The sequence below is a fragment of the Octopus bimaculoides genome, chromosome 23 (assembly GCF_001194135.2).
Source record: "Octopus bimaculoides isolate UCB-OBI-ISO-001 chromosome 23, ASM119413v2, whole genome shotgun sequence".
NCBI classification, from domain to species: Eukaryota; Metazoa; Mollusca; class Cephalopoda; order Octopoda; family Octopodidae; genus Octopus; species Octopus bimaculoides.
Window position 1 is genome coordinate 7,523,274 of NC_069003.1, and position 11,121 is coordinate 7,534,394.

An 11,121-nucleotide genomic window follows, 5' to 3' on the forward strand; every position below is an offset into this window, starting at 1 on the left:
CACACACACACACACACACGACAGACTTCTTTCAGTTTCTGCCTACCAAATCCACTCACAAGGCTTTGGTCATACCAAGGCTATAGTAGAAGACACTTGTCCAAGATGCCAAGCAGCAGGACTGAACCTGGGACCATGTGGTTGGGAATCAAGCTTCTTACCACACAACCATGACTGCAACTATTTTTCAAACAATTTTGAGAATAATGAAGAATTTATAATAAAAAAAGATAATTGTAGTTATTAAGCTGGTGTTTGGAATATAAATTAACATAGAATTCAAAGAAAAAGATTTTAATTTAGATCATTTTATTAAAAAGTTTACATCACAGAATCAAGGATCGATCTCAGATTAGTGTCAAAGAGACTAAATACATAAAAATCTATGTAAGAAATAAATAGATTCTTCCTCAAGTTTTGGTGGTGCCTCATTAATAAAATCAGTTCTTCAATAAAGTTAAGAGTTCCTTGGTTGAGCCTGACAAACTCATTACCGATTCAATGATGGCTTCAGAAATACCATTTGGTAAAGATTTTGTGTTGTTGAGAAATTTGCATTTGACATCGATATCGGTCAAAGGTTTACGCCAATGGCCATAAGGTGTATCGCAACGGCCCCTATAAACTTTGTTATTTTTTAAGGTGACCATTACTTCCACATACATTCTGTTAAAGTTTGCTATGTTGTCTTTCTTCCTGAGTAAATGGCACTTTTGTAGAAGAGTGTTGAGGTTTGTCCTGGATCGGCATTCTGAGGTGAAACTCTCTGGTGTCATGATTCCGTCAAGTAACATTGAAGCAACATTGAACTACAATAAAAGAGAACAAAATCTTAATTGTTTCCAGAAAGTGTCAAGCTGGCAGAATTGTCAACCTGCTGGGTAGAAAATGCTTAGTGGCATTTTGTCTGTCTCGATGTTCTGAGTTCAAATTCTGCTGAAGTCAGCTTTGCTTTGCATCCTTTCAGGATCAATAAAAATAAGTACCAGTTGAATACTGGGGTTGATATAATTACCTAGACCACCTCCCCTATAATTGCTGGCCTTGTGTCAAAATTTGAAACCAATATTAACTGCCCGTAAGACAACAAGCTGGCAGAATTGTTAGGACACTGGGCAAAATGCTTAGCGGCATTCTGTCTCTCTTCATGTTGTGAGTTCAAATTTCACCAAGGTCAACCTTGCCTTTCATCCATCCTGGATCGATAAAATAAGTACCAGTTGAGCACCAAGGTTAATATATTCGATTAGCCCCATTTCTGAGAGAGAATAACATGAATGCTACATGGTTAAACCAGACATATCTGACCTCTCAAACCTACCCTACAATGTTACTCTAAAAACGAACAATCCCATCATTGAAATGCCGAAGCTATGAGATAATGCATGATTAATTCAAAGCAATGTGAATAAATAAGCTTTACATTTAACAGAGTAATCTGAATGCTAAATGGTTAACCCTTTAGCATTTAAACTAGACCTATCTAGCCAAAAATATTCTACCTGTTTTATGTTCAATCTAACCAAATTTGGTCTCTCACACCTACCCTACAATGTTATCCTCCAAAAATACAATCATATCATTGTAATATTGAAGCTAGAGGATAATGAATGAATAAGCATTGCATTTGACAAAACGATCTGAATGCTAACAGGTTAATGATTCTGCCAGGTTGTAAGCGATTAACTCACCTGAAATGAATGTCTTGCTTCGTGTTGAGACTTTGGAAATGGCCTGTCGATATATTTCGATGAAGGCACTACAATTTGGACCTCTTTTATTTCATTATATGGAATTTCCGTGTTGAATTCTTCAGTCATTTGTTGTCGAGCTTCCATCGTAGCATCGATAGCCCAATGCATTGCCAAATGAGCAGGGAACCGTTTAAGGGCAGCATCTTGGTTATGAAGAATATAATGTTGATTATTTAGAGCCACTTCTAACAACAAATCCGGTGAATAGTCTTCGAAAAATACACTGAAACCAGAGGCGGAGTCAAGAATGTTTTCGTTTCCTTCCATTCCTGTAAACAGAAACTTTTATTTTTTATTTTTTAGCTTTTACTTGTTTCACTCATTAGACTGTGGCCATGCTGGAGCACTGCCTTGAGGAATTTTAGTCAAATGAATTAACCCCGCGACTTATTCCGTTTTTAAAACCTGGTACTTATTCTGTTGGATTCTTCGTCTGAACGTCCAAGTTACAGGGATGTAAACAAACCAACACCAGTTGTCAAGTGGTAGTTGAGGGACAAACACAGACACAAAGACACATGTAGATATCACTCTCTCTCTTCCTCTGTATATATATATGGTTTCCTGGTATTAAATTGATATTAATTAATATCAAATTTTTTACCCTATTATGTTAATTATATATATATATATATATATATATGTATATATGTGTGCATGTGTGTATATGTATGTATATATATATATATATATGTATATATATATATATAACAGTCTTCTTTCGGTTTCTGTTTATCAAATCCACTCACAAGGCTTTGGTTGATCCGGGAAGGCACTTGCCTAAGGTGTCACGCAGTGGGACTGAACCTAGAACCGTGTGGTGACGAAGCAACTTCTTGCCACGCAGCCACTCCTGTGGTGTTTCTTCCAGTTTCTGTCTTCCAAATCCACTCAACGCTTTCGTCAGCCCAAGGCTACAGGTGGAAGATACTTGCCCAAGGTGCCATGCAATGGCGACATTGTTGAGAAGCAAACGTCTTAATTACACATCCACACTTATAATGGTAACTTTTGTGAAAATAATTAAAAATATAATTTAATTAATGAATCAGAAGAAACGTTGACAATATTACAAATAATGATCTCTCTTCCCCACCCCACCAAGAAAACCTCCAAAAATCAATCAGGGATAATGAAAAAATCAATAAAGCCAATTTTTGACAATCCATTTACCTTGGTCTGCCATTAAGGCAGCTTCCAGACCAAAACGAGCTGATTTTCCTGTATGCAACGGTTTGCATTGAGTGCCAGCATTTGCCATTGGTGCACCAGCAAAGGAGGCTGCAATGGCGAGTGCATGTTTAGTTTTCAATGGTCCCAGCTGGAGCAAACGTGCTGTGGCAGCAGCTGCTCCCATCACCCCAACCACAGCCGGTGGATGGAACCTGAAATGAAAGAAAATATTCCACATTGACAACTACATCTGAGAATATCCACAGCCAACGAGAATTTCTTTCAGGATTCTCTCCCTTGCTTTCTTGACAAGAATTGTAATTAAGTTATTAACACTAATGATTTGACACCAATGCGGCTGCACCTAATTTAGTCTTTTATTCTTTTACTTGTTTCAGTCATTTGACTGCAGCCATGCTGGAGCACCACCTTGAAAGGTTTTAGTCAAACACATTGACCCCCCCAGGATTTATTCTTTGTAAGCCTAGTACTTATTCTATCAGTCTCTTTTGCCGAACTGCTAAGTCACAGGGATGTAAACACACCAACACCAGTTGTCAAACAGTGATGGGGGGACAAACAGACACAAAGACACATAAACACACATATTATTTATATGTATCTATTATATATCAATATCTTATAGATGGTCTGCTCAGTTAGAGCTGCTCTGTGGCAAACAACAAATTGAAAACAAAACAACAAAAACAGAAAGAAAGAAAAAGCAGAAAATTACGACTCACCTTTCAGGAATATTCTTAGACTTTGCTGAACTGTGAAGAAGAAGACCTTGCGTTTGAATTCCAACATTGTAGGCAACCAAAAGCTCCTCTGAAGTCGGGCAATAAGAACCAGTCATATAATCAGACAGTGACAAAACAGCAGGTAAAACCGGACCACTTGGATGAGTGGCTGGGTGCCAGGTGTCGTCAAAGTCCATTGAATGGATGCTGATTCCATTGAGGTAAGTTGCAAGACCAATAGGAGCTCTTTTGTTAGAACTACCCCATATCACCACGTTCTTTGTATTTTGCGTGCCTCTTTTGTGTTCTTCAAAGTATCCAAGATTTTCAGCCCACGACATCACACTTCTTGTTGTTTCGCTGTTGAAGCCAAGAATACCAACACCCAAAGTGTCCAAGAGCATTCTTTTGCTTCTGGTTTGTACTACTTCTGACAAATCACTTAGTTTTGCATTGCTGATGAGTTCTGCAAACAGTGAGGTAACACTTTGTGGTCGTATCATCGATGGAGAAGATTCTGCAATGAAGAATATCAATGAAGTTAAAGAACAACGGAATGCTATTAAAATGAGGCATAGCTGGGTGGGGGGGGGGTAGAAGGTTTGTTTTCCAGCTACATGGTTTTAGGTATATTGAGTTTTACTTACGATGAGCACATTCAGAATAATTTTCCAAATTTAATTTCGACTGCAAACTAGGATTCTTTGATTGGTGTTTTGTTTGGAATAACATTCGTACCTTCCACTTGTTTCTCGGCACCTACAGGTAAGGATGAATCAAAGCAGAATTGGCATATAATTTCCATGTTATTATTCAATGGGAAAAATCTATTTTCATAAATATGACGATCCAGTCAATTATTCTATTTCTAGCTATAAACCTGACGTCGAATTTGTTGCTGATGTAATCATGATTGGGAAGGAGGAGGAGGATGACGATGATGATAATGACAATGACAATGTTGATGATGAAGACGATGTTGATGACGATGATGATGACGACAACAACAACAACAATGACGACCTAGATGATAAAGATGATGATGCGGATGATGATGATGATGATGATAATGATGATGATGATAATGGCGACGACGACGATGATGACGTTGATAATAATGATTATGATAATGATGATGATGATGGCGACGACAATGATGATGATAATGATGTTCATGGTGATGATACTATATTTTGAATGAAGAACTTGTAGTGAATAAATCCTTATATGTCTTATGCTCTCTCTCTCTCTCTCTGGATCTTTTTGGTTTGACGGGCAACATTTTTCATTTATGTTTTATGTAGTGTTTTTGGTACCGAAACACTTTCAAACTTCGTATACTTGTATATTTTGTGTTATAGAACACATAAAAATTTTGATCTTTTGGAAGTTAACACTTTCCTGTTTCAAAAGTTGATGGACAATTTCATATACGTAGGGAGAATAACGTTTATTTTAAGTTTAAAAAAAAACATCACCTCCAAGTGAAGAAATCTAACACCACTTTTGATCCAAATCATGCAAAATTCATGTTCATAATGCCTACTCAAGTTTTTACCAAACTTGGTGTGCTGAAGTAATGCAATGCAGAAGCAGTATCTCTCAAATTTCAGCTTTCAAGTTTAAGTAGTTTAGGAGTTATAGAGTTTTTAATTTGTTACCACTTAGGCCCTACTTTAGGAAATATCCTTTTCCTCTCCTTTTTATTTCTGTGGTGCAAAAATCTTTGACTATATTAACTGTTTTTCAGAATAGTAGGCTTATTCAACTAGAGTATCTAAAATAATGTCTCGTAACAGAAGTGCTTGTGTCACTCAAAGAAACAAAAAATCTGGACGAAGAATCTCGTGCAATTTCAAGACTCGCTAAGAAAAAGAAGACCTGTTCCTCTCGAAAAGTATTCTTTGGAAAACAACAGCAAGATACCAATGAAACTTCAAATTGTCGGTCGTTATCTGTTCCTTGGAGGTACCATCAAAGGAAGGACAGAAAGAAGAAAGGAAATTTCGAAAGAGATAGCTTTTTTATGGCAAAAGAAATTAAATTTCCCATATTTATCAATTCAAAATGTACAAGCAAAAGTAGAAACAATGCTGAATATCTGCGTAGCTTTCATTATCCAGACAGTTGATGCTTTCATGTGGATTCAAAATTGCTGTAATAGTAATTTCGGTAGCTTTAGTATTATTTTCTTGTTCGGCTTCAGTATGTATTTATGAATAAAACCCTCTTCTTTGGCTTTTCGAAAATGTTCGTTTTCTATCTGTATTTTAAAAAATGGGAACAGTTTGAATTTTCTTTTGCCACATTTTTCAAAATATTCACTATATACTGCGTTTCTAAGGACGGGATCATGAATTTGTTCGGGTGTACTCTTATTCTCTCATATAATCCAATACCCGTTTCTTCAATGTAGTCGTCTTTGCATTCTGGGCACGTGGCTCAGTAAATCAGGTTTCTGGATTTGCATTACATATTTGCATTGATTTAAAAAATATTCTTGCTTTTAAGGGTGATTTCTTCTTTTTCTTCATGTTTCGCAATGAGGGCCACCACATTTTAAAACTCTCTTTGTTGCTTCTTTTGTTGTAAATCTTGCTTCAGTTTTTAGGTTAGGTATCTAGCGTTTGTTATATATCATTTCTGATTCTGTCATTAGTTTTTTCATTGTCGAGGATTGTTGAACAATTGGGAGATATCATTAAGCAATATTGACAATGTCGTGGTTTTGGGGGTTGCGGATGATGACAAAGGGAATATTTATGAGTTCATTTCTATGTTTATGTGTTCGTTTTCTTCTGAGTTCTGTAGTTGGAATGTTTTTCACTTTGATAATGGCCAAGTTAATAAGTCTAGTAGGGCATTGTCGTTCTTCTAGAAATATTTTCTATTCTTGCAATCTTTTATCCCTTAATGTCGCGTCTATTATTATACTATAGTGCAAACTCGCTTTGTCATATTAAATGGTATCTTCTTTTTGTATGTGAGGGATGGTAGGAATGAAAATTCAAATATTGTGTCCGTTGGTTTATAGATAAGATGTTTTAATATTGGCATCCTCTTTAATAAGAAGTATGTCCCAAAATTATAGTTTCTTCGTGTGCCATTCTATAGTAAATTTTATTGAGGCATATAAGTTATTCAAAAACGAGCAAAATATTTCTAGGTCTTCTTGATTTATGTCCCAAAATAGAAAGCAGTCATCTAAATATCGTTTCCGATTGTTTTTTTATGTAAATGGAGAATTGTTGGTTAAATGTTTCTGGTAGTTGGAAACGGAGTTTGTCCTCTAAGAAACCCATTGCGAGTGATGCATCAGTAGGGGCTACTTTTTCCCCATCGCTGTTTCTTTTATTTGTAAATAAAAATTATTGACAAAGAACAAGTGGTTGTTTTTAAGTATTAATTTCAATGCTTCTTAAATAAATCATTTTGAGAATCTTTCCTTGATGTGGTTTGGGTGTTTTGCTAACCAGAAATTCACAGTTTCAATTCCATGGTCATGCAGAATATTGGTATATAAACTCGTTACATCAAAACTAGTAAGAATTGTCTTCTAATGTACTTTCAGATATGTAAGTTAAAAAGTTTATATCAACCCGGACAGAGCTTGGCACCGTTTTTGCATAAAGGTTCTAAAATTATGTCTATTAGGTTGCTTAGGCGTTGTGAACTCGATATTGATTCTGCAATGATTGGGCGTACTTCCAAGTCTGTAGGTTTTGGAATCTAGACATATCTTGTATTATTTCCTTTTACGTTGTCTTGAATTTATTTCGATTTATGGGTTTTAGATAGTCCATAGAAGTTACTGGTCTTTACTTCGAAGCTAGTTAAATAATTGATCTAATTCTCTAATTGGCTATTTCAATGTTTTGAGACGAGTTTGTTTACTTTGTTTATCTTCGTTTTTATTTATCGTTTTGCAGAAGCGTTGGTCATTAAATTATTTCAAAACCATGTCTCTGTAATGTTTTTTGTCCATAATTACGATCGCTCCGCACTTGTCATCTTCTTTGATAATTATCGATGAGTGTTTTTGTAAACTGTTTAATGCTTGTAATTGGTTTTTAGATACATTAAATTTACATTTCCTCTCTGTAATATTGGGTTGTGCCGATCATCGGAGGCAGATTATGTATTCTTCCAAGAGCTTGTCTCTGCTAAAGAGTTGTTTGAATCCCATTTTGTTTTTAACTAGAGAATCATCCATATATCCAGTATTTAGGAAGAATTCTCTTAATTGTAGTTTTCTGTCATTTACAAGTTCAGCTTGGTTGGGTTTTGGAGTAGGTTTAAATTTTAATCCATTTTCCAATGCTGGATGTATTGGCTCGCTGAAGAACGACGGTACCTGGTTTAAGAGACTGCCATTTATCTTCAGAAGATAAGTTTAATGGAATTGTTCCAAAGCCTTGATGCGACGACGATATGCAGTCCAAGTGTCAGAGAAATATAAAAGAGTAGTTAAGATACATACATACATACATACATACATACATACATACGTACGAGGTGTTGCTGAAAAGTTCCGAGCTTTAAGGGTCTCGCGAAAGGCCTGGCTGGAGACCCAACCTTCTGATTTCTTTTATAGAGTTTAGAAAAAACTGAAGGACCGCTGCAATAAGTGTGTGAATCTGAGAGGGGAATATGTTGAATAAACTCATAATTAACTGATCCGCCTATTTTTTCTTTTATCCGAAGCCAGGAACTTTTCAGCAACCCCTTGTACGTACGTACATACATACATACATGCATACATACATACATACGTACATACATGCGTGCGTACATACATACATATATACGTGCGTGCGTGCGTGCGTGCATGTGTGTGTATCTTTGTCTCCGACCACCGCTTGACAACCGGTGTTTGTTTGTTTGTTTGCGTCTACATAACGTAGCCGTTGGGCGAAAGAGACCCATAGAATAATGACCAGACTTGAAATAAAAACAAACAAGCAAATAAAATCAGTGCTAGGGTCGATTTGTTCGACAAAATTCTTCAGAGCAGTGCTCCAGCATGGCTGCAAGTCAATGACTAAAACGTGGTAACAGATAAAAAGATGCTGGCAAATCAGTTTTTGAATCAGGTACTTTTACTTTATCAAACCAACCTTAAATTCCAGGCCATAACTTCTAAGCAAAATGGTTTGTCCGCATTACACAAAGGGCCGATTTCCCGGTTTCTCTAACGTATGTATTTCTCCCTGGACAAGGCGCCCGTCCGTTGCAGGATTATTCACTTTTGCCAGCTGAGTGGACTGGAACAACGTGAAATGAAGCGTTTTGTTTAAAGAACACAACGCACCGCTCGGTCCAGGAATCGAAACCGCAATCTTATGATCATGAGTTCAACACCCTAATCAATAAACCACGCGCTTCCATATCCTATGCAAGACGCCAATACAAATTTGAGTTAATTTAGGGGAAAATAAAATAAAACAAAGGAAAGACGGCAAGTAGGACAGAAACAAGCGAAAACTATGCCCCATTGTATGAAATGTCTGCGAAAAATGCTCACTTACCTTAGCTAATGAGAAGAAATTCATAGTGCTTCGCTTCTGTTTTGGCTAAGCAAACTGTTGAACGCTGTTCAGTGAAATGTTCTGGAATATAATTGAAATGATACTCAGGCGATGTTTCCATTTATCAAACGCAAATATAGATATTTGCTTTCCGGTATCAACCTTAGTCACAGCATCAGTTTTTCTTTTAATTTTATGTCAGCAAATATTTTGACTTCTTATATAGTTGAGACAAGGATGTAAAATTTTCCGGTTGCATACGGTAAATTCACCAATGTGTCATTCTTTCTTCTGTTTATTTTTCGTATAAAATATATATGTACATGAAATAATAGGAAGTGCCTGGAATCAAGAACAAGCGGTACTTGAGTGCAAAAATCGACAATGTCGCACAAGCCATATGGAGAAAAGAAAAAAACTAAAAAAAAACAAAACTAAAAAAACGAGTGGTCGTTAACCATTAGTGCGCGTTACGAGGGAGTGCTTCGTTATATTTTCGTTACATTTTATCCAACTAGAAACTACTAAGTTAAGCATCCATCCGATAAATAGAAAGAGTTTGGAGCCAGGAACGAGTGATATTTGAGAGTAAAAATCGACAATTTCGCACAGACCAGAAGGAGACATAAAAAAAGAAGAAAAAATACGAGCGGACGTTGTATTACGAAGGAATGCTTCGTTATATTTTGTGACATTTTAGCCAACTTGAAATTATTTAATTAAGATTCCAACAAATATTTCAAAGGCACTAAAACTTTGTTTTATACGCCATAATAATCTAAACAGAAGAAATCAATTACACTGTGTAACAAAATTTTTATTTTATTTTACTTATTTATTTATCTATTTATTTGTCTTTGGCTGACAATATGTACATCTCTGATCAGGAGCAGGAGTATTGGGGGAACATCGTAGCCATTTGTTGAGTGAGATTCTTTGGGGTTTGAATAAATATAACAAAAGTAAAGTTTGAAGGGAATATGAACCATTTTTCATACTTTCTAGGGGTAAGCAAATAGGGAACAACAGTTGCGACCCAAGGACAAAGACTGTGTTAAGCAGTGTCATGGATAGTGGCGGAAATTGTCAAATAAAATTTTGTTTCTAATGTTCGTAAGGTATTTAGTTTAGAATATTCATAGGGTGTGGTGTGTTACCAAATTCGGGATTTTATGTGCGTCTTAGAACTTTCGTTATACTAATATCAGAAGCTTATTCTGAAAGGAAGCGACCAAGTTGATGAAGATACTCGCCAAGCTTTGTGGCCGATCTAAACCAAGAGAAGAGCAGCAATTGTTTCTCAACCTGGGATTTATCAGACCTTGGCTAAATCACTAAATGGCATCTATATGTAAGCCAGTGTTCATCATAATAGTACTTAATTTCTTTTATGGTGCTCAAATTCGAAATTATATCTAAGTTTATCTCTGATAAATGAAGTGCGGTTATATGTAATGCACATCTTAGCTGCTTTCTCATGCGCGAGAGTCACTGAAATGAATCATTGTTGATGCAAGGTGAGGTCTTTGTATGACTCTTGAGTCCGGCGAAAGATTTGCACATTCTATTGCATAATGCACAGCTGAACTGGCTGGGAGAAGGCACAGGTGCCACAATATGAACTCTTTTTTAAAATTACATCGACCCTTCCCCCCAGTGAGTAACTGGCATTTATTTAATCGATCCCCGAATTTGCTGGCCTTGTGCAAAAACTTGAAACTGTTATATAAATAAATATTTACATATGTGTGTGTTGTATATATTACATATATATGTATTATATAGAAAACAATTATCAATATATCTATTAATAAAACAATACAAAAAGTATAAAAATTTATTGGAATTCAATCATTCTAATTGTATGGAACTTTAAAAATTACGCTATATTTACACTTATTTTTTTACTATTTTTATAAATTA

General features: G+C 35.9%; 2 protein-coding genes across 3 annotated transcripts; one reads left to right on the forward strand and one right to left on the reverse strand.

The window, feature by feature from the left end:
* Positions 1-330: 330 nt before the first annotated feature.
* On the reverse strand, positions 331-9,663 carry LOC106875446 (cis-aconitate decarboxylase). Of its 2 annotated transcripts, XM_014923598.2 has the most exons (6): positions 9,199-9,662; positions 4,318-4,429; positions 3,671-4,187; positions 2,928-3,139; positions 1,692-2,023; positions 331-809 (listed from the first exon to the last, which is right to left on the reverse strand). In XM_014923598.2, the coding sequence occupies exons 1-6, from the start codon at positions 9,220-9,222 to the stop codon at positions 441-443; spliced, it is 1,566 nt and encodes a 521-aa protein (XP_014779084.1). In that variant the 5' UTR covers positions 9,223-9,662; the 3' UTR covers positions 331-440. The 2 variants fall into 2 exon arrangements, with proteins under 2 accessions (XP_014779084.1, XP_052831990.1); XM_052976030.1 differs by lacking the exon at positions 4,318-4,429 and having other exon boundaries at positions 9,199-9,663.
* Positions 3,754-4,899, forward strand: LOC128250614 (prostatic spermine-binding protein-like). The gene is made up of 2 exons (XM_052976031.1): positions 3,754-3,891; positions 4,543-4,899. The coding sequence occupies exons 1-2, from the start codon at positions 3,875-3,877 to the stop codon at positions 4,865-4,867; spliced, it is 342 nt and encodes a 113-aa protein (XP_052831991.1). The 5' UTR covers positions 3,754-3,874; the 3' UTR covers positions 4,868-4,899.
* Positions 9,664-11,121: the final 1,458 nt, after the last annotated feature.

Excerpts from the sequence above, each read along its gene's own strand:
- LOC106875446 (XM_014923598.2), bottom strand. The coding sequence starts at position 9,222 with ATGAATTTCTTCTCATTAGCTAAG. Across the intron at positions 3,140-3,670 it reads TCTAAGAATATTCCTGAAAG|GTTCCATCCACCGGCTGTGG; the intron begins GTGAGTCGTAAT and ends CTTTCATTTCAG. Across the intron at positions 2,024-2,927 it reads TGCCTTAATGGCAGACCAAG|GAATGGAAGGAAACGAAAAC; the intron begins GTAAATGGATTG and ends TTCTGTTTACAG.